The sequence below is a fragment of the Astyanax mexicanus genome, chromosome 10 (assembly GCF_023375975.1).
Source record: "Astyanax mexicanus isolate ESR-SI-001 chromosome 10, AstMex3_surface, whole genome shotgun sequence".
NCBI classification, from domain to species: domain Eukaryota; kingdom Metazoa; phylum Chordata; class Actinopteri; order Characiformes; family Acestrorhamphidae; genus Astyanax; species Astyanax mexicanus.
This window is the reverse complement of record NC_064417.1, coordinates 21,971,401-21,996,070: the sequence shown is the minus strand read 5'-3', so window position 1 is coordinate 21,996,070 and position 24,670 is coordinate 21,971,401. Positions and strand designations below refer to the sequence as shown.

The following is a 24,670-nucleotide window of genomic DNA, read 5'->3' as shown; positions in this document are numbered from 1 at the left end:
GATATAGACACTTTGATGTAAGAGTTATTTTGATTTTTTTTTCAGGCCATTAGCGTCCAAAGCACTGGTGTACTTGGCACTGGCAATACATGGAGCTCAAAATAAGAATCAATAATTCACTATAAATTAATTACATGGACCGATGTCTATAAAAACTGTATGTTGCTTGTAAATAAATATGTATGTAGAATAAAAAATGTATAAACTGGGCAAAAAACAGCAGACAGCTCTGGAATTATGCATTAAATAAATGCATAAATGCAACATATAAATGTAAGCTTGTACTCACTTTGTCCATTGTACCCTGCTGTTACGTGCTGGGGGTCCTGTGCAGAGAGAGAAAGTGAGAGATAAAGAGAGAGAGAGAGAGAGAGAGAAAATGATAAGCCTCGTTCAATAAAGCAAAGCTACGTTTAACGCACATGAAAGAGCTATGGATGGGCTATGGATATTCCTGCTGATGGCTTTAATTGATTTTACACTAATACAATTAGAAGCATCACACAAATCACACTTCAGTGCGAGAGCCGGGGAGACATGACTACACTGGTGGATAGCGCCATTAAATCAGGATTTATAGAGTCCGCTTATTATTAGCCATGTCACCCGGGTCAACTTATGCCAGTCAGACCATGTCCTATTAAGAGGCAAATAACAGGGGCTTTAGCACTGAGAATGAAGCACCATGGGATTTGAGTGGAACTGGAGAACACACACACACACACACACACACAAAGACAGAGAGGGGATGACATCTTGAAGGCACAGGCACTGAAGAAATAGTGACAATTTGCAACAGAATGATTGGTTTTAATGGGCACACTATTTCACACTGCCTTATTATTCCTAAAGCCGGTAGGTTATCTCTCAGGGGTAAGAGCTGGGAAATATTTAAAATATATTTCTAATAATGCACCACATACATATGGTACAGGCCTGAGAAAAAAAAAAAAAAACATGAAATCGATAATTATCCAAATAAATCATAACATCCCATATAAATTCACACACTGGTGATGTACAGTATATATATATATATATATATATATATATATATATATATATATATATATATATATATATATATATATATATATATATATATATATATATATATTTACTATATTTAATACAGGACAGACGAAGGCTGGAGTCTAGCCATTTACTCACATCCATATCTGGTCTATAACATTATCTGACATTGCTGTCTGTATGCAGTGTTATGGAAGGATATTATAGGGAACACCTGCTTAATAAAACTGCTGTTTTTCTGAAATTAAAAAATATATATTAACATAGTTTATCCTTATTAAGTTTGAGTAACTTGTTGGAGTCTCTACTGTTCATAATTCAGGTTTGAAACTAGTTTTGGGAGCATTGCTATGGTGATTTGATTGCATTTAGTGACAGGATGATCCCCAGTCCACCTCATTCCCAACTCCCCACCTCCTCACAAACTTCCACAGAACACAGTTCCACTGCTCCACAGCTCAGTGCCCCAGCTTTATACTGTTCTACACACATCTAGCATTAGCCATTAGGCCAATGGGCTCATTTCTGTCTGTCTGTCTCTCTATCTACAGTGTCTGTGTTTCTGTCAGTCGCTCTGTCTCTCTATCTACAGTGTCTACCTCTATCTACAGTGTCTACAGTGTCTGTGTTTCTTTCAGTCTTTCGATCTGTCTCTCTTTCTACAGTGTCTGTTTCTGTCAGTCGCTCTGTCTCTCTATCTACAGTGTCTGTCTTTCTGTCTGTCTCTCTGTCTTTCTCTCAATATACTATGTCTGTCTCTATCTACAGTGTCTGTCTCTCTGTCCGTCTTTACATTTACAGTGTCTGTCTCTCTCTATATCTACAGTGTGTGTCTTTCTGTCTGTCTCTCTGTCTGTTGCTATATCTACAGTGTGTGTCTTTCTGTCTGTCTCTCTGTCTTTCTCTCAATATACTATGTCTGTCTCTATCTACATTGTCAATCTCTCTGTCTGTCTCTATATACAGTATCTGTCCCTCTGTCTGTCTCTATATCTACAGTGTCTGTGTTTCTGTCAGTCACTCTGTCTTTTTCTCAATATACAATATCTGTCGTTCTATCTACAGTGTCAGTCTCTCTGTCTTTCTTTCAATATACCATGTCTGTCTATATGTATGTCTCTCTGTCTGTATCTCTATCTACAGTATCTCTCTGTCTGTCTCTATATCTACAGGGTCAGTCTCTCTGCCTGTCTCTCTATCTACAGTATATATGTCTGTCTGTCCCTCTGTCTGTCTCTCTATCTACAGTTTCTGTCTCTCTGTCTGTCTCTCTATCTACAGTGTCTGTCTCTCTGTCTGTCTATATATCTACAGTGTGTGTCTCTCTGTCTTTCTCTATATGTACAGTGTCTCTGTGTCTGTCTCTCTATCTACAGTGTCTGTCTCTCTGTCTGTCTCTCTGTCTACAGTGTCTGTCCTTGTCTTTCTCTCAACAGACAGTCTCTGTGTGTGTCTCTCTACCTGCCACTAGACTAGCTGTGTCTATGTCAGCAGTTGAACGTATTCATTAGAAGAGATGTAGAGGTGTCCAATCACTTGGGCGTATAGCGCAGAACAGTGATGAAAGCTAATGTTTAGCTGTTTTTTAAGGTTTGAATGTCGAATAACAAAAATGTAATGTCTTCAAAATGTCACAGGCCAATGCCATACTACAATAAAATACCAAAATGTAGTTGTCAGTTATGTATAACAAATTCAACATTTGCTAGATGTCATATGATTATATGCCATGTAATATCATAGACATTTTTTTTATTATTCTCCAAAAGAGAAATGCCAACATTTAGTCATGAGGTATGGCGATCCAATTCAATGTCTGCTAAACCTTTAAAGAGCATGACAACATTGTTAAATGCTGATGCAGTAGATATTTTTTTAAGACATGGTGTTACGTAACTAAATTAAATGTCTGCTTAACAATGGAGCTTATCAACCCTATGTTTTGATTTCCACCCAAAATTCAACATCTGACTAATGTTAGAGCTTCATGTCAACCTAATGTTAGTTTTGAACGAACCAACTGTGACTCTGATTTCCAATCAAAACATAACGTCTGCTTAACGTTGGAGCTTAATATCAACCCAGTGATGGTCTTAGACAGATATGTGTCCAAACTATGAATACACTGCCAAACCCTATTATTATCACATCAACAGGACAATAACTCTTCTTTTATTTTTTTTTTAACTACAACTGTGCTGTGCTGTGCAGTCCAGGCAGGACAAGAGCAGTGTTAGACTTTATGGTCTAAGCAGCAGCAGATTCCTCTCAGTCTGAGAGAAGTAGTCGTGAACTGAAGCCAGAAGAGTCTCTCAGCTGGAAAACACGGCCAAACCACAAAGCCCTGTCCAACGTATCTCCCCCTCAAACGTTCAACATCATCCCAGTGACACGGCTCAGCCCTCCAGCTCTCTGACGCCATCTCTGGAAGCTTGTCAACTGACATCACAGAGCGGAGAGACGGGCGGATGTTATGACATCAGCTCCTGATTCCACTGAAGAAAAAAAACACTGTTTTTCCACAGTTACCCAACTGCTCCGGAGTGGGGGATATAAAGCTGTCCCAATGTTGAGTCTTGTTCGGTAATTTAATAATAACACTCTGTGAGATCATATATCACACTTATTTATGATGATGATGATCAGACGCTCAGATCCAGATCTCAGACTTACAGATTAATAAATGATGCAACAAGTACATGAACTTATAGTGGATTTCATTAATAAATAAATATGAATATGAAAACTAAGATAAGACTAAGTATGCATATATAATATCTCTCACTAGTTGATGGTATGACCTAAATAATGAAATAAACCCCGATTTTTTACATGTTTAAATTTAAATGTTTAAATTTAAATGTTTAAATTTTAAAAGTTTAAATTTTAAAAGTTCCAGAACGTTATAATACAGGTTTTATGCAAAACGTGAATTAAAATTTTCAACAACTTACACTAAAATGCCAGAAGTCATGGGACAGCCATATATAAACTGATCATTATAGAATGGCTTGCGAATGCCCACGCCTCTATTAGTTGTGAGGTGGTATCTTGTGAGTAAGACTGGTCAACACAGCTCCTCATGTCAAGGTAACATGAATTAATATGGGAGCAGATAGATTTTAATTTTTAAGTCTAAAGATGAAATATATCTAATTATGAAATGCAATTTAAAATGTCTAGGTAAAAAAAGGTAAGCTTTTTATATTTTGTTAGATGATACATTATTATTCAAACAAATAAGAAAGCAAAAAAAATATATAATATTTGATTCTTGATCCTTTAAGAAAAGTTAAACTGACCATGCAAAAAAAGAACATTCTTTATAAGTGATAATAAATACTGGGTAAATATGTTACGGGTCATTATATCTATATATATGGGGGACATTATATCTGTATATTTATGTGTTTGTGAGTGTAAAAAGAGGAGTTTACCTTGGACGGGATGGGGAACTTGGTCTGTTCTGCTTTGCCCGGTGTGTGGATGGCAGTGAGAGGAGGAGGCCAGGAGTGGGTCATTTCCTGTACGGGAACACCATTAACACAGGTTAACACAAACAGACATTCATAGGTTTGTTTATATACAGTGTCAGAACTTAGTGCTGGATATATATATATATAAATAGCTTTCTTCCAAAATTATGATTTTTTTTTTTTAATAATGGGAAACTTAATCACCAATTATTGTACAGAGCTGAAATACAAAGGCACTCACACACACAGGAAATTTGAATATTATATAAGACCATTTGGTACTTTTGGCAGTGTGCCAAGTCCTGCTGGAAAATGAAATCTGCATCTCCATAAATGTTGTCAGCAGAGGGAAGCATGAAGTGCTGTAAGATTTTCCAGGAAAACACTGAACTGACTTTAGACTTGATAATAAAACACAGTGGATCAACACCAGCAGATGACATGACTCTCCAAACCATCACTGACCATCAGTTAATGTTACATTTCATTTGTAAATTAAGGGAGCAGAGTCCGGAGGAAGAGTGGAGAGACACAGAATTAGTGACTAATTCTGCCTGAAAGTGCTACACTGAGGTAGCTAGCAGTTTGTCCAATGTAGCTTGTTTTAACACAGTAAACACACAGGCTACAGGCTAATAATACTCACCTCTGAACAGCGAAAGAGCTAGCGCTTAATGCGGTTAGTGGCTAATGCTAATGCTGCTCCAGCAGTGCTAGCCAGAGTTAAAAGCAGGCTACAGGTTGATAATTATCCTACAGGTCGATAATTATCCTCTGAACAGTGAAAGAGCTAATACATAGCGTAGTTAGCAGCAATGGCTAACGGTGCTGGAGAACTAAACTGAAACTGTTTCCTGGTTATCGCTGTACTTTAGCAGAGTGGTTTTACTGATCCTTACAACCTGACTGGTGAAATTCATACATAGGGCACTTATAATACTGACGATTCTTGAGAAAACTACCAAACCAACTACCAAATGTGTTTTCTTTGTTGCTTACAAAATGAATTCCAAGTTTAGTACGCAGTCAGAACCTCCTAGCCAAACCTAAAATGCTTTTCTCTGGTTTTCCTCACGTCAACACATTTTCGTCTTCAGATGCACTGTATATATAATGCACACACACACACACACACACACACACACTCGTCTGCATGCACACCTCTGTTTAAACATGCTAAACAGCAGCATCAGCCTGGAATAGCTACAGGCTATACTGAGAGAGTTGGAAGAATGCTGTAATTACTGCTGCTGCTCATAAACACAGAAATTCATCCATATTCATGCTGTCAGATGAAACAGCAGCACTGGTAATAGGCTCCTTAACCTTCTGTCTAATTGCAGACTGCATCTCTCTCTCTCTTTTACTCTCTCTTTCATGTGGCTACTTTGAATGCTTACAAACTGCTCGCCTGTGTGTATACAGTACCGGTCAAAAGTTTGGACACACCTTCTTAACTTTTTTTTTTTTTTTTACCTACATTGTAAATGAATAGGGAAGTCATCCAGGCTGTGAAGGAACGCATAAGAATTCATGTAGTAAAAGTGTTAAACAAAACAAAATACTGTTAACTTGCACTTTCTGAGGCTGGTAACTCCTTAGCCTGATGACCTTAGCCTGTACAACAAAACTGTTGTACAACCCTTGGTCTTCCTTTCCTGTGTTGGTCCTGATGAGGGCCAGTTTCATCATAATGTTTTTAATGGTCTTTGCGACTGCGCTTGAGGATAAATTCTTGATTTTTTTCTGATTAACTCATCTTAATTTCTTAAAATATATTTTTTCTTTACTTAGTTGAGTAGTTGGATTAAAACATTATTCAAATAGGTCTATTCACTGTATTCCTGTAACTCTACCTTTTCACAACTTTACGACTGATGCTCTCAAACACATTAAGAGGCAAGAAATTCCAGTAATTAACTCTTGACGAGTTAAATGAAAGAGTTTCCAGATGAATAACTCATAAAGCTCACTGAGAAAATGCCAAAGTGTGCAAAACTGTCATTTAGACAAGAGGTGCTACTAAAAAAAAAAAATATATATATATATATATATATATATATATATATATATATATATATATATACTGATTTGTTTAAGAATTTTAGGAATAGTTTAAGAATAGTTTGTGTTTGTGTGTTTTTTTCGAGTTATATACACTTAAAAAGAAGACATTCTGAACCAACCTAAGCAATGTTACACAACAATATATCACTTTATATTAAATAATATTTATAATTTAGTAAAATGTTGTGGAGTTTTGAATTAAAATCAACCAAACCAATTCATTCATTCATTAAAAAAATTATTATATGTCATATTACAGCCAATTATAGCTTATAATTTTAAATACACATACAAAATCACCTTCATTTTGTTTATATTACTTACAAAACTTATCAAATAAATTAGGTTAGAAAGATTAAGCAACCTAAATTAAAGTTTTCATTCAGCCTTTAATTTCTTTTAAGCAAGAAATAGGCAACTTGCTCTTATAGCCTACAACACCGAGACCAGGAGTCAGCCACTATATAATACATACATGGGTGTGTTTCTCAAAGGTTTTTTGCACTAAAATAATTTGTAAAACTTGGAGTGAGCTTCCCACTGAGCACTCTCTCTCTCTCTATGTTAAAATATTCTTAATACTAGGAAGCTTTTTGGAAACTGGGTCCTGAGTATTTAATCGAAGGTAGATTAAGGGGATCAACTATAAACTGACAGTGGACTAGATGGGTCAGGCTCTGCATATGCAAAAAGTGGTGCCTGGAGCCAATAGGAAGACTGTAAGAAAACCCCAAGAAGTGTGATGTCATGACCTCTTTGCTTGAGTTTTTTTCTTTATATATAATGTATATAATATAATTATTTCTTATATAATGTTTTGTTTGTTTTAAACAGCAGCATATGAGAATGCAGACAGAGGAGAATATCTGTGTGTCTGCCTGAGTGTGTGTGTGTGTGTGTGTGTGTGCTGAATTAGTCTGAGTGAGTATAAACGTGTGTGTGTGTGCGTGCGTGTGTGTATGTGTCAGAGTGTGTGTGAAGGTGCAGCAGCCCTCAAGCTCATCTACTGTATGCGTGTGACGCGTCTTTTAGCATTCAGAGCACGCATAAACACCCCCCTCCACACATGCCTCACACCTCACACATGCCATATATTTTCACTTCTCCTGCAGTCTCACACTGAGTGCATTACCACACACTCCCTGACATCACACACACACACACACACGCACACACACACTCCGCACAGTGCAGCTCTTTAATGGCTCCTGCATGTAAAGCTATGTAGAGTTAGAAATGAAGTGACACGTGCCGTGAGAGGAGAGAAGTGACAGACACTAAGATAATCACTGATCGTTCATTTAGAAAGGTAAGATTTAGACCATTAAGTGTATAGAGCCGTGCTATAGGGCAGTGCTAGTCATTTTGATGATGCACTATATGTTGTATATTGTGTGCTGTATAACAGCATATCCTTATATTCATTTTATATACTAATGAATGGCTGCAAGTGTGCTTTATATCATATACTTTTATTTCAGTTAACAAGAACATTCAGCTTGATAAAAGAACAATCTTTTAAAGAAAAGCTAACACACGAGATAAAATGCCAAAATAATCCAACATAAAAATGTAATATAATTTAATATAATATAATATGCTGTGAAGCAATTCTATACAATATGATACGTTATATGGTTGTAAGAATCTTAGCTAGACTTGTTAAAGAAGTGCATCAACAAAGTAGTGCCATATTTAAACTCATTTACAGCAAAATAACTCCAAAATTACAACTAATTACGGCTCAAACTGGACAAATTGGATAATATCCAAAATATCAGATAGTTTTCTTGTTGGATTTGACCAGTAATCAGTGTTCAGTCCATCCATCAATCCATCCTTCCATTTTTTCATCTTTCCGCAAGCATGTAACATCTGGCCCGTGAGGCTGTTTTAAATATAATGAACGATAATTAAAAAAATACAATAAAATGCTTCTCTGGTGAGCTTTTGTTTACATTCCTCCCCTGTCTCTCTGTCGCGCTCGGCTGACTTTAGTTTCCGTTCTCATTTTTCCACACTATTTTTCCATTCTATCTGTTTATAAGAGAGTTTTTTTCCCAGCCATGTCCCAATTCACTAGCCAGGGTAGCGGTAGTGTATTGGACCAGGAGCAGTATATTTATTCATTTTTTATTCTCTTTCTTCGTCTTGAGTTTACCTGCTTTGAGATCAACTGTTCTGCAATTGAGTTCAACAACTCTCTGGCCTGGAGAGCTACTAGTCTGTAGCACTCCATCCCATTACACATATTTTTTCATGTAATGGCTTAGAAGACATCTGGCCCGCGGCCAAACTTAATTGCCCAGCCCTGCCCTAGGCGTTCCCAGGCCAAAGTGTAGATACAGACGCAATCCCATTTCTCTTTTGTACCCCTACTCCTTCCCTTGAAGAAAAGAGACACCCAACCTCTAACCATACACGTGCAAAACAGAGGGGTAGGGCTAAGTGGTAGGGCCAGGAGATGAAATGGGATTGGGCCCTGATCTTTCTACTTAGTCTTTGGTGGTCTGGCCCTTGGTCTCCTCCAGAGTGGACATGCCAGGAACACCTTCCTAGGGAGACACCCTGGTGGCATCCTTATCAGATGCCCAAACTAAAAATATTTCCAAAATTAGAAATAGCTAAAATAACAAAAAAGATGCTGGTTTTCTGAAATTGCAAAACCAAAAACCTGGCTGCTGTTAGCTAGTTACTGGTTACTGTTCAACATTGTTTCTAAAGCCAGTGCATCAGCCACCAGATGGTTCCATGTTTTTTTTTTTTTTTTTTTTTTTTGTATTAGTGTGCTAAATCTGGGCTAGAATGAAATGTAGTATAGTCAAGTGGGACCCAAAGGCTGGGTTAGGAAACATGGCACTCACATCCTGAACCATAACCAACTGGGACACGATTAAAAGCAGCAAAGTAAACAAACAAGGAATAAACAAATAGAAAAAAAAAAACGTAAGAAATAAAGAAGCGAATGGTGCCTGTCTGCAGTTCTCAGAGGGGTGATTATTTATACTCACTCACAAATAAACAACTCCATTCTGCACTAATGAAATCACACACCCAGAGTGCTTTACAATCTCTGAGCTGAAATGAGGAGTGTGTGTGTGTGTGTGTGTGTGTGTAAATCTCTTCCAATAACACTGTTATCCTGGAAAATGCCTGAGCTGCAGTGGGGGTCCAGGCATGGGGGTCCAGGCATCTTCCTGTCAGCTTCAGTGAGATTTGTAAATGAAACGGAGGATTAGGAGAGGCGTAACGCTGGTCATCTAAACACTCTCGAGACTCGCGCAGTGTTTAGTCTCCTGCTCTGAGCTGAAACAGTCTTTTGAGTCCAGGAGAGCTGATGTTTAGATGGAAACTGTTTCTGTATTCTGACGTAGCTCTCCAGCCTTCAAGTAGTGGAGAAATACTGGATTACACTATAAGTGATAATTTATTCCTTTACCTGCCATGTTGTTATATTATATAAATGATTATTAAACATAATTACCCTGGTTAGTTACATTTGTGAAAAAAAATTGGGTGTAATTAAAGCCACTTCTTTCACTTCTATCAGTGTTAAACAAACCACAATACGTTATTTATTTTACATTCTTCAAAGTACTACATGTTGCTTAGATGACAGTTCTGCACATCTTGGCTGTATTTTCTCATTCAGCTTTATGAGGCAGAATCACCTGGAATTTCAGGCTTTCAGTTAACAGCTGTGCTATATACTTGAATTTCTTGCTCCTCTTAATGTGTTTGAGAGCATCAGTTGTAAAGTTGTAAAGAGGTAGAGTTACAGGTATACAGCGAATAGCTCTATTTGAGTCATGTTCTAATCCATATTATGGCAAGAACTACTAAAAAAAAAAAAGTTTAAAGGAATTAAGAAATTAAGAATTGTAAAAGTTGCTCTCATCAGGGCCACCCCAGAAAAAGAAGACCAGGAGTTTCCTCTGTTGTACAGGTGTATAAGTTCATCAGTTACCAGTTAGATGACAGTCATGATTTACCAGCCTCAGAAACCATTAACAGCAAAAGTTAAAGTATTTTGTTTTGCTTAACACTGTCTGAATGAATTCAGTATTACGTTACAATGTAGGCGTAACGGACTGCATGCTAATTACATTGGAAAATTAAAATGGTTTCGCCTCTATCTGTTGCTTCTCCCCCTCCCCCTCTTTAGAGGAGGGGATTCCTGGGGGTTGGGGGAGTTTGGTGGGATTTCTCGCTCTTTACTGAATTTTTCCAGAAATCCCCCTCCCCCCTCAAAAGTGGCTCTAAAAACTATTAAAAATGTCAATTTTATGAAAATCGTAGAATGTTTCACTCCAAAAAGCACAAGCAGTGTAATTCAGTATAGTTCTATTTATCCTGCAAAATTCTGTTTCCATGTCGAAGGCTGTTGGTGTCACACATTAGCCTGTGTCTGTCCTGTGTTTTTCCCTCTTTTGGTTTTCTGTTTTTTGAGCACATGGCATTGTTTTGTTATTGTCCTGTCTCCGCCCTGGCCCCGCCCTAGCCCTACCTTAGCCATTAGTGTTATCACCTTGTGTCTTGTTTGTAACCCCGCCCCCTAGTTACCTGTCTTCACCCTGTCTTTTGTTTCCTTGTGTTCTGTATATGCGTGTATTGAGGTTGTAGTTTGTGGTCCTTGAATCTGTCTTCAATCCATGGTATATTTAAGTAAGTATTTAAGTAAGTGTGCCTAGTTTGTTCATTTTGTATTCTTTGTGTTATTCTAGTTTGTTCGTTTCTTGTTTCATTAGTTAAGTTTTGTTTATTAATCTTCCAAGTTTTGTTTTCTTACTTTTTGCGTCACCCGTGTTTGTTTTCTGTTTTGTTTTAATTTATTTTGTTTGTTAAATAAATTGAAAAAATATTATATCTGCATTTACGTCCACCCTTCTCATCCGTGACAGTTGGAGAAGTAGAGTTTAAAAAAATGTGAATAGAAAAATAATAAGTGTCACATCCTGGTCTCGTCTCGTGTCTCTGTGTGTCTTCCCCACGTGACCTATGCTCCCCTGTGTCTCCCGTCTCAGTACCTTTCCTGTTTCTTTAAATAGCCCTCCTCTGCCACTTTGTCTCGGTCGGTCTTTGCACCTTCACCTGTCGTTCGTCTCTCTGTGTTTTCATAACGTTTCTCAGTGTCTCTCTTAGCCTTGGTTCCTTGTTTCTTGTTTATTTCTTGTTTTCTCGTTTATAGTTTACTTCCTTGTTTATTTCTAGTTTCTTGTTTTATTTCTTGTTCCCTAGCTCCCTGTTTATACCCTGCTTGTGTTGATTCCTAGTTTAGCTCCTTGTATATATTCCCTGTTTGTTTATTTATTATCACTAGTTGGTTTAGTTTAGGTTCTTTGATTTGTTTTGGTTATTGGTTATTTGTGTATCTTTGTTTCATGTTACTTGTTCCTTGTTTTCTTGTTATTTATTTATTAAATTATTATTTATTTTCACCCTACCTGCACTTGTGTCCGCCTCCTCGTCTCCCTGCCTGGGTCATCCGTGACAATAAGCAGGAGATTACGAAAAAAAAAAAACAGCAAGTTGGCTATTCCAAGCCACCTTAAAAAATACTGTATAATAAAGATATTGGTGTTATTTTTCTCATATTAATGCAAGAAAAAAACAAATACAAAAACATAATAATAATTCTCCACCAAACAATGATGCAAACCAACTAAATATGGCTTTTTTTATTTTATTTTTTTACATTTTTTTATTCAATTTGTGCTTTAAGATTGAAATTAGTTTTTAGTGTGTTATGAATTCTGCTGTATATAATATTTGGTAAGGAACTTGGACCGAATTGGTTTTATATACATAATGACATATTTCACAACTGTTTAATGCATCAGATTAGAATGAGTTTTCAGAACTTAGAACTTGTTAGCAGTAAAAAATACAATTTTAAAACAATTTCAAGTTCTATGTTCCATTATGTTTGCCATGCACTGAATGTGGATGTGAATTCTTGTCTGTTCTAGGCAGATACTACAGGTCACACTGTCCACTGGGGTGGTATTGACGTATTTATTACCTGTACACATGTAGCACTGCGGATAAAAAAGAAGGGTAAATACCTGCACAATTTTAGAAATGAAATGTTTATCTGCGCTCTGTGATGCACTCTTTAAGTGTCAGCATGTGTGAGACGAGTCAGTTACACTACATTAACCTAACACTCTGAGCTTTACCCTGAATTAACCCCTCTAAGCCCCACTCAGTAGTGGCTAAAGTAGCCTGAACAGATCACATTGAAGAAGTGAAGAAAATGAAGAAGTGACAGCAACTGATGGAAAAGTAGCTTTGACTATTCCTGCAGATTTCGCTGTAGAGGTGTGTCAAAAGTTTGGATACACCTTAAAATTTGTGGGATTTTTTTCAGTTTCTCTTATTTTCTCTGATTTTGCTATTTATAGGTATATGTTTGAGTAAAATAAATATTGTTGTTTTATTCTATAAACTACGGTCAACATTTCTCCTAAAATTCCAAATATAAATATTGTCAGTTAGAGCATTTATTTGCAGAAACGAGAAATGGCTAAAATAACAAAAACAATGCAGAGCTTTTAAACCTCAAAACAAGTTTATATTCATATTCATAAAGATATTCAATATTGGGTGGAATAACCCTGGTTTTCAATCACAGTTTTCATGCATCTTGGCATGTTCTCCTCCACCAGTCTTACACACTGCTTTTGGATAACTTTATGTCACTCCTGGTGCAAAAATTCAAGCAGTTCAGCTTGGTTTGATGACTTGTGATCATCCATCTTCCTCTTAATTAGAGGTTTTCAATTTGGTAAAATCAAAGAAACATAACATTTTTAGGCGGTCTCTTTTTTTCCAGAGCTGTATATTAAAAGTAAAGCCACCAAACTATGATGAAAACAAATGGAATTATTTAGGGAACAAAAAGGTGTTGAACAAATTAGAATATATTTTAGATTTTAGATACTTTAAAATTCAAGCAAAAATACTTTAACTAATGAAGGTCAGTCTATCCGAAAAATGTCAAGAAATTTAAAAGTATCCTAAAGTGAAGTCGCAAAGACCATCAAAAATGTTGGATGGAACCGGCTCTTATCAGGACTGCCCCAGGATAGGAAGAGCAAGAGTTACTTCCGTTGCACAGAATAAGTTTATCAGAGTATTTTGGTTTGTTTAACACTTTTACAAGATTACTGCATGATTCCTTACTTGTTCCTTCTCATTAGGACCCCTACTACTACCCTATCACTAGTGTTTTTCCAACACCAGGAGGGTGAAGACCAGCACATGCCTCCTACTCTACATGTGAAGTCAGCCACCGCCTCTTTTCGAGCTGCTGCTGATGCAGCATTGATGAGTAGTATCACAGCGCACTCGGTTCCGATACACCAGCTCACAGATGCCTTGTGCTGATCGGCATCACCCTTTGGAGTGATGTGGGGAGAGAGCACCATTGTAGGATGTTTCTTAAGCAGTTTCTTTTTTTTCTGATATATTTTTCCTTGAGTCGTTTATTTCGCCTTGCCAGTTTTTGTTGCTTTTACTGAGTCATTATTTAATTGGAGGAAGCAACACTCTTGGTTGAATATGCCTCCAGGCGACTCTACCCACCTCTGGAAGCTGACTCTGAGTGCAGGACTCACGTCATTTATTGCAGGCTGTTGTTTATAATACAGCGGCTTCACGCGTTCAGTTCCCTCATAAACGTTGGGCTGGTCTCGTGGCCCGCGGGTCCTGAGGGCCGGGTCACCTCCCGGACTGCAGGAAGCTCCAGACAGGCCGAGACAAATGGGCCACTGTGCTTTTGATACTGCCACCTCGGCGGTAATGTTAGATATGAAGTATTACCTTTCATAAAGCCGGGGATAGTGCTACCGGAGGAGGAAACTCACTGCGCAATATGATGAATCTGCAGCTATTCTGTTCGTCAGCATAGGTGAGCACTAACACCGTACACTCGCATGCTTTCACACACGTGCACACACACACACACACACTCTTGTACACTACGGCTGCATAATATAGGCATAAAGTGTAATGATTGTTCGATAAAGATGCTGTAAAAGGGAGATTATGGTGATGATGATGTCAAGAGAAGCACAAAATTACAATTCAAACAGTGCATCTATTAGTTTGCATTTTTCTGTGTTACAATGAATATGTTAAGAGAGTATTACATTATTAATTATACCACATGGTGGTTCTGACCCTGCAATGTGATTGGCTGAGAGGCGTTTTATGAGTCCCATGTATTACTCCGCCACATACAGGTAACCTATAGCAAAGGTGCAGCACTTGCAAACCAAATACAAACCAAATGCGATGTCATTATACACCGCTGGGAGGCGCTGGATCCCATAGGCACAGTGCAGAAAGGCAAAGACAGGGTAAGGTAAGGTGAATGTAAGGTGGACTCTTGTAATTCCGCAGGTTTTGCCGCTGGAAAAAAAATGTGCCGAAGTAGAAAAATTCTTTAAAAAAACAAAAAAACATTTTATTTCAGTCAAATGAGCGCTGGACTTTAATCTACACAGGTTTCTTTCCTAAAAGCCGTTTATTTGGGTGAGTAAAGTGCTTCTGTTTATTTACAGTAAGTTTAGATTTCCACAATTTTGACTGAAATGGCCGATAATGCAGAGCTTACAGCGCAGCTACAAGCAGAGCAGGTATGGAACTATTTTAACACGCGGAGGGTTTATAACCAAACCGATCGCATTTTCTCATCCTGTTTAACTTAAAATATTTCAATAAACTGCAGTAATGGAACTGTGGTATAATCGCAATAATACACTCGAGGTTCGTGCTATAACGTGTAATATTGGCATTCACAGCAAATCAAGCAATTTACACAGGAAATCTATTATACATTTTATTAAATGTATAACTAACTATAAACCACTTGCAAACCATAATGTGAATCATAACTCCATAATCCTTTAAACCAATAATACATTACAGAATAGTAATATTATACTATTAAAAATCCAAATTGCACACAAGCGCACAATACAACAATACTAATAGCCACTTACAGCGCATCCACCAGCATATATTTATGCACTGTAAGACTGCTGTTAGAAAAAAAAAGAAACAGTCAGCAATCCCTAAAGAGCTTTTTCTACACACACTTACAAAACCTGCACTGCAAACCTGCAAAAGTAGAGTTTACATTTCTAACTGTCCATTATTCATATACAGCTCTGGAAAAAAAAAAAATCATCAAAAAAAGATCATCAAACCAAGCTGAGCTGCTTGAGATTTTACATCAGATGTGGAATAAAGTTATCCAAAAGCAGTGTGTAAGACTGGTGGAGGAGGAGAACATGCCAAGATGCATGAAAACTGTTTTATTGATTGTATTGATTTCTGAACTCTTAAAACTTTATAAATATGAACTTGTTTCCTTTGCATTATTTGGGGTCTGAAAGCTCTCCATCTCTTTTGTTAATTCAGCCATTTCCCATTTTCCCATTAAGAACAGATCTCCAAAAGATTAAAACATGAACAATGCAAACAATGATCCACAGGCCTAAACATCAGTAAATTGGGCTACACAAATAGGTCTGAATGACTTTCTTCTAATCTAATATAATTTAACATGGTTTAAGAATAGAAAATACTTTCTAAACATACAAACTTTTTTATATTGAGCTTATATTTCACATCCAAAAACACACAAAAATACAGGAATAAGGATATGCACTGCACATGATCATTAAGCCTGAACAGACCAACAACAACATAATTTATAATGACTTTCCTCTACTTTAATATAATTAACAAGGTTTAAGAATATAAAATACAAAGACTATATTTAGTATATAGCCTTTGTCCAAAAACACACAAAAAAACAGGAATAAGACTAGGCACTGCAAATATGTCACATATCTCAAATGTGCCACTTTTTTAAAACAATCACATATAAAAAAATCTTTATCACACCATAGCTTTTTATAAAATAAAAACAGCAATAAAAAAACAAACGCCTACATCACAGACCATTGTCTTGAGTTCTGGTTGGGCATAGTTTCGGGCTCAGGCATACAATCTAAACTCTAATCCTTTCTGACAGTCCTGTCTTGAATTAAAATCACTGAATAGTTTTGAACGACAAGGATACAGAAAATGCTGAAACAGAGCTGTGCATTATATCTGTGATACTTTACATATTACAATAAAGAGCCATACTTAAAGCAGGATTAACATTTTAGGAAATGTCTCATTGCATAAAACACAATATGTATTTTTATACAATTAGTACAGTGGGACCTGTGTGTGTAATTAAACTTAACATATTCTATCACTGAAACCTATAAATATAATTATAAGCATAATGTGTCTCTTTAGAACTGGAGCTGTTTTCATTTCCATGTGTTAAATTTGGAGAAAGGCTGTTTAGTGGGAATACAGTTTATTCTGTGGACTGTTAATAGGCCACAAAATACTTAGCACTTGGATCAGGCTCAGTGTAAACGTGTTTTAATGGGCTGAATATTAAAAGTTACTGGCAAAGCTAGAGCTAGACAGTGACTCACTCTCTGAGACATCGTAAAACAGCCCAAGTCTGACAGGATTCCTGCTAAAAATGGCAAAAATAATATTAAAACACAAATAAAATATGAGGAGTGTCTGTTTAGACTGCTGTAGCTGAGGTTAAAAGGCTTTAACCCTTCAATAATCTGATTCAAATTTTTGCTAGAGGACATTTTGAGTCATTATATGTTATTGAAGAAAAACTTAACCTGTTTGTGCCATCTCTAGCAATCGTCAGAGGTATATTAGACCAAAAAAACGCACTATATGTCAAAAGTGGACTACATAGGGTGGTCCGCGTTCGAATCCCAGTCATTTAGCTTGCCATCAGCACAATCGGCCTTGCTCTCTCTGGGTGGGTAGATGGCACTCTTACCCCTCATCATTCCAAAGGGTGATGTTGATTAGCACAAGGCCTCTGGGAGCTGATGTATCAGAACCGAGTCGCTGAAAATAAAATTTATATTTTACATAACAAAAAGATAATTTTAACTTCTATTTTAACTTCTATAGACTGTAGAACTACTTACATGAATACTATGAATATGTGTTCTTCACTACTGCATCCACCAGAGCATAAAGCTTTTAGTTTGTTGTTCACACTTCCCCATCCACCTTAAAACATATTTACCTTCCGCCTTAAATTGGCGTTAACATTACTTTAAGTAGGTGCTTTCTTAATGTCTAATTAATGTTTTAATTTGAGGTGTAACTTGAACACTTAGTGTACCTCTAAAATTATATAACTTCATACTGTAGACCATTCACTTTATGTTTTTTTTTTTTTTATCTGCATTTGTGGTTTGTTTTCTGACTTTATCTGACAAATATCTTTATCTCAAATGCTTGATGCAAGTGTATATTTCCAAAAATGCTTTTTTTTAAATGTAATAATAAACAATAATTGTTCGTATTAATGCATGTAGAATACAAAAAATACTGTATGCCTTATTTTAGTGATCTATAGGTATTGCAAAGATAGGAATGGACGTCTGATGGTTGACTGTTGTTAGGGTTTAAATCAGTCAGTGGTGCACCTGTGTTTTACGCTGCCAAGATAGCAATACGCCTGAAATTTAAACACACCTCACTTTCAGACCACCATGCCCATCAGTGTAGATGTATTTACAAGCACTGTTGCTATTTAAACGATTGAAAATAGACGGTTTGCGGGGTGCAAGTTGGCAATGAGCATCTCAACGTGCCTTGAACATGGTGTAAGAGCCCTGTGTGTCTAGTCTTTAGTGATAAGTCTTAATGATAAGAGGACAGATTAATTGAGTAGAACAGTGAACATGTCTGAGTCATGACTTCAGCTATTGAACTGGGATCAGTCTGGGGAGAGACACTCCAGATCATCTTGCACATTTGCTATTTAAATCAGACCTCCCAGGGCTTTTCCGAGTGAGAGAAAGAGTAACAGGAGAGACAGTGTGTGTGTGTGTGTGTGTGGCTTGACCTCTTAGCATAGTTTCATATTATCCATTATCTGGAGCCACTAATAGCCACTCTGAGTAATGATGATGTTCCTGAGTAATCAGATATAAGCAACAACTATACAAACTAATGCAACCTTACTATAAACACTGACACGCCAAAAGTCATGGGACAGGAACATGACTTAAGCTCTATCTGGACTGGATTAGTTTCTCAGGGGGAAGTCTGTGAAAAATATTTCACACTACTACTCAGTGATAAAACTCTTGCATCTGGACTGCAATAAAAAAAAAAAAAAAAAAAACAGGAGGACCAGTGAGTTTTTCAGCTTTCTTGGTCACGTGACATTGTGTTCAGTAGCTCCTCCATTTCCACTCGCTGTTGTTTTTACATGGATCTCTTTGGAATCGCGCATCCAAAGTGTAATTATGGTCCGTGGCAGTGGACAAATAGCTATTTTATTAAACACGAGGTGACGAAACTCAGAGATGTGAGTCCGGACAGGAATAAAATTACTGGAGGACCACGGAGTTCAGTGAAAAACAGTAGGTAATTCAGCCTGTGATCTTTTCAGAGGACGCCTGAGATGGGATTAAAATCAAAGAGGACCCCCATAAAAGAGAAAATAACCCCAGGACTCCCTGAGAAACTTATTCCATCCGAAAAAGGTCTTCAGTTTCATGTCCTATGATTTCTGCTACGTCGCAGGGAAGAAAAAGAATGCATTCTGTATTGAATGAGCTTATGAGTTTTGCCAGAGTCATTTGTTTGTTTGTTTGTTTGTTTGCATGGACAATTCAGTCAGATGCCACCGGTCACGATCATTCCTACCCACTATCCTGCTGTCCACTATGGGTAGTATGGTAGTAATGCATTCTGGAAATTACATACTATTTAACTATTCAAGTTGCCTTGCCATGAGCATGCTGACCAGTCTTCAGCCTTACTCACAAGATAACACCTTACGTGTTGTAAAAGTGTGGGGTTCCCAATTAATTTGAATAATTTACATACAGTACTGCTGTCCCAGCCTCAGATGGGTGGAACATGGGCTTCAGGTGGGTTTCAGTGGGTTTATATACTCAATTTTATTTTTAATTGGGACACAACTGGACTTACCAATTGGGTCTCATCATTACAGCCCACCTTAATCCCCTTTGGATCCCATCTAGACCCATATTTTGAATCCATCCTGGTCCCAACACTGATCCTGATGGGGCCCATTACTAACATTTATATGGAACCCTAGTTGGACTGACCATTCAAGCCTCGCATGGCCATCTAGGCTTATCTAAGGTCCCATGACTTATGGCAAGTTGGTATTGTTCTTAAGTTATACTACAGTGAAAAAAAAAATCAGGCACTTTTTAAAGAGGTTAAAGGGGTAAAAGTGCAACAAACTATACAGAAGATAAACTTCTCATACTTTCAAAAGCAGCACAATCCCATCACAACTCATCTTCTGTTCAATCTCTCCTCTAAATAACACACTGTCTCTCTCTTCTCGCTCTGTGTGGAGGTGAAATATCAATTTATAAACAGTTCTATCTCTGATAAACTCTGCCCTCAGGTCCTGAGAGACGCAGAGCACACGTCTGAAAGAAGCTGTCATCCAGGTGAAGAAAGCACTGACTCTTCTCTCATCTGCTTCCCTGCTTTCTGAAGCTGCTTTGCTCTGAAGGCAAATCTCTTATGGTCTGTTCAGCCTGGAACAAACAAACAAAGTAACTAACTAAAAAAGCCAATTGGGCTTTTTATATTTTAAGACTTTTAAGACTCAACCCTGTTACAGTGTGCTTGTCGTTTGCGGAAATTTGAATTAGCGCTATATCAACTTTAGTTTATCTTTAAAGGATTATACAGTACATTCAGTCTATCATGGCATGTTTGGGTTGTATTGGCTTTTTTAGTTTGCAGCTAATGTAGCTAACAAGTCCTCATTTAATTACTGTGATTAAAAAAATACCTGAATACACCTCGTTTCCAGACCACCACGCCCATCAGTGAAAATACACTGCCTAGAAAAAAAAAGTTGACACCAAAAAAAGGTCATACACTCTAAAATTACTAATCTTTAGCTTTTATTGCGGTACGCAGTCATTGTGGCATTGTTTCAATAAGCTTCTGCAGTGTCACAAGATTTATCTCAATCCAGTGTTGCATTAATTTTCCACCAAGATCTTGCAGCATTGATGATGGTAGAGTCTGACCACTGCACAAAGCCTTCTCCAGCACATCCCAAAGATTCTCAATGAGGTTAAGATCTGGACTCAGTGGTGAACTCTCTCAATCCATGTGTGAAAATGATGATCTCATGCTCCCTGAATCACTCTTTCACAATTCCAGCCCCATGAATCCTGGAATTGTCATCTTGGAATATGGCCGTGCCATCAATCCATTGATGGACAGAATAACCTGGTCTGTATTCAGTATGTTCAGGTAGTCAGCTGACCTCATTCTTTCAGTACATACTGTTGCTGTACCTACACCTGCAGACCATCTGCAGCATCAACCCCAGATCATTTACTTAGTTAAATCCAGGTGGCGACTTTTTTTGTTGGCCAAACACTGTATATTTGTAAGTGTCTTAGCTACTGACTGTTGGCAGGGTATAAGATAGCAATGAGCACTGTGACGTGCCTAGTGCAAAATAGTAAGTACTTCTTTTTTATTTAATGGATTATATTATCATAAGGTGCATTTTATGCGATACTAGTGAGGAACAAGGGTTTTGCCATGTTGCCTTTTAATTCAGCAGGTCTCACTTCTTGGGGCACCTAAGTAAAAAATGTAATTCTTAATTTTTTTTTTTTCAAAAGCACTGGATGTTAATCTACACAGATTTATCTCCTGAAAACTATTTATTTGGGCGAGTAAAGTGCTTCCATTTAATTACAGTAAGCTTAGAATTCCAGTATTTTAGCGCGGAAAGCAGTGGTTAGCAATGGTTAACAGCACTTAGCAGTGCTTAGCGCTAGTAAATGCCACCCAACAGCGCTACACTGAAGACTCTTGAGTGTTCCGGTAAGCCAGGGAGCTATCAGCTAGCGGTTCTTCCCATGTAGCTTGTTTTAACACGTAAATAACAGTCTGGTATACTCACCTCTGAATGATGAAAGAGCTAGCACTGTGGCTAGCAGCTATTGCTAATATTGCTCCAGCCTCGGTGCTGGAGAAACTTTACTGAAACTCTATTATCACTCTGTACTTCAGCAGATTGGCTTTACTGGTCCTTACAACCTTTTTAGTAAAATTTATACATAAGGCACATCGGATTATAAGGCACATTGACGTTTTTTGGGGGAAAATTAAAGGATTGTAAATGCACCTTATAGTGCAAAAAATACTGAAATATCACCTTGACCTCCACCAGTTCAATTAAATGCCTATTCTTATTTATATTAGGTACTTTAAAATCAGCTAAAACAGTTAGTTATCTTCTTTTTTCAGTTATAGACTTTTCCTGCATTTTGGGCTTCAAATATTGTAACATTCACATTTTTTCGGCGGCTATTTAGAAGAGCCAGTGACTGCTGATTGTTGAGACATGGTTTAAGGAGTAAAGACATTTATCAAGTATACTAAGTGTATACTTACAGCTCATGAATAGATGAATATCTCTGATATGAACTGATAATGACTCAACCTTTCCAATTTGATAAACATCAAGAACAGCAAGTTCTGTGTTTATTTGAGAATATAGGAGTACTGACTCAAATAACTCAAATAGAAACTTAATCATTAATCCATTCAGGAAAATTAATGGAGTTAATGCTGCGGAACCTTCAATTAATCCACGCAGCTCTTCTGTTTGACATCACCAGAGTCCTAGTTCGTGAGTCACGCCTGAGTCACGGCAGCCTGCTCACCTCGCTTACAGTGCTCCTGTGAGCAATCCCATCATGCACGCACTCTGGGTTTCCTGGGTAACATGTTTGATCCATAACGAAGTGCAGGGTACAGTAACAAGCAGCCGAGTCGCCGGCTCATTGTTGGTTATTTAATCCCTGTATTTAAATTAAGGGGAATATGCCCGGGTCTATGATTATGAAAGTTGAGAGCCAGCAGCTGCTGTGATTCATCTATGGTATATAGCATCTACTGATCTTCAGTAACTTGCAGAGAAGATAGTTATCTGGCTTTTGAATAATTGAATAATATTAGGGATGTCCCGATCACATTTTTTACCCTCGAGTTTGAGTCATTTGATTTTGAGTATTTGCTGATAACGAGTCCAAATCCGATACTTTGGCAATACAGTAAAAAAAGAACACATCCAAGTTGTCCACTGAGCTTATTTTTAAACCAATCCCCCCCCCCCCCCCAAAAAAAAGGGTTCTTTTGGGACCTCCTGGATGAGTTGTCCATGCCTTTTGGAATGATTTCGGTTGGCCAGCCACTCCTGGGAAGGTTCACCAGTGTTTTGTCTCACTCTGGTCTGCTGGAGTCTCAAAGCCTTAGAAATGACTTTTTAACCTTTTTCAGACTGACATATGATCAATAACTGTTTATTCATCTGTTTTTGAGGCATAATGTGATGCTTTTTGAGATCTATTAGCTGCTTCATGTTGTCAGACAGGTTCTATTTAAGTGATTTCTTGATTCTACAGGTCTGGTAGTAATCAGGCCTGGTTATGATTAGTAGTGAAATTGAGCTTAAAAAAAAAAAAATCATAAATTTATGGGGGGCAAATACTTTTTTACAAAGGGCTAGATCGGTTTGGATATTTGTTTTCTTTCAATAAATAAAATCATCATTTAAAAAGTGTTTTTTAATATACTTTTAATATATATTAAACATATACAGCCCCTTACAAAATTAAGAAACCACTTCAGGTTCTGAATCAGTTTCTCTGATTTTGCTATTTATAGGTTTATGTTTGAGTAAAATGAACATTGTTGTTTTATTCTATAAAGTACGGACATTTCTCCCAAATTCCAAATAAAAATATTTATTTATACCTCAAATAATGCAAAGAAAACAAGTTCATATTTATAAAGTTTTCAGAGTTCAGAAATCAGTATTTGGTAGAAAAACCCTGGCTTTAATCACAGTTTTCATGCATCTTGGCATCATGTTCTCCTTCACCAGTCTTACACACTGCTTTTGGATGACTTTATGCCACTCCTGGTTGCATAGAAATTCAAACAGTTCAGCTTGGTTTGATGGCTTGTGATCATCCACCTTCCTCTTGATTATATTTCAGATGTTTCTTAATTTGGTAAAATATATATATTATATATATATATATATATATATATACACGCACACTGTCCTAATCTACCAGCCACCAGCTCATGGCTCAGCTCACTGTCTGAATGGTACCCCACTCATAGAAATTTGATACATCTGGCCCTGATTCTGGATTGGGGACATCTTTAAATAATAGAGTATGACAAAAGGAAATGAAGCAAAACAAACAAACAATCAATCACACATTACTCACAGTGGCGTAATACGCAATATAAATAAAAAAAGCCTCTGGACAGTGACTCACACTGCATCGCAAATTGATTTAGCCTGATTTACAGACAGCTCACAACACCTCCAGTCCAGCCGCCAGCAGCCAATTCCCTGAAAAGTAATAACGCTCACTTTTCCACGCTTTCTTACAGCAGCGCAGCTCGGCACAAAAGGCCCGGCGACTGGGACGTGAATGGCGCTCGGCTTTTATGCTAAGACCCATGCTAGGGACGGTTAAGTGCCATTGTGTGCAGCGGTGAGAGCAGGTGTAATTAGTGCCGCGGGAAGAGAGTGGATGTCACTTACCCGCAGAATTTCCTCCACACAGCTGGAGTCATTGGGCAGACTGACCTGCACAAAAGCAAAAGGAGAAAAGACCCTCATTAAGAACGATAAAGTGGAAAAGAAAGGAACGACAGCGGGAAACTAAGGGCTGTTTCAAATATTCTACTGTAATGTGCATATTGTCTTCTTCAAGCATCTGAGAAACAAAAAGTGTGTAAAGCCTTTTAATTTTTTAATGAAATGTTTACATTTATTATGGCCCATTATTGACTCCTCATAGATGCTCAATTAACATTCAACCGAATGTCTATTTAATGCAACTGAACTCTTAGTTGAATGTAAATGATTCTCATATAACCCTAAGCCTTACCATCAATCATTAATTAACCCTATATATTTT

At 37.4% G+C, this 24,670-nt stretch overlaps 1 protein-coding gene across 1 annotated transcript in view; it reads right to left on the bottom strand.

Annotated features, from left to right (window-relative positions):
- The window catches only part of aff2 (AF4/FMR2 family, member 2), a 384,893-nt gene that overhangs the window by 140,384 nt on the left and 219,839 nt on the right, over positions 1-24,670 (bottom strand). Inside the window, exons 4-6 of the mRNA XM_049484505.1 lie at positions 24,292-24,336; positions 4,470-4,556; positions 290-326 (exon numbers count right to left, since the gene is read on the bottom strand). Of these exons, the coding sequence (XP_049340462.1) occupies positions 290-326; positions 4,470-4,556; positions 24,292-24,336 (169 nt within the window). The remainder of the gene's footprint in view (positions 1-289; positions 327-4,469; positions 4,557-24,291; positions 24,337-24,670) is intronic.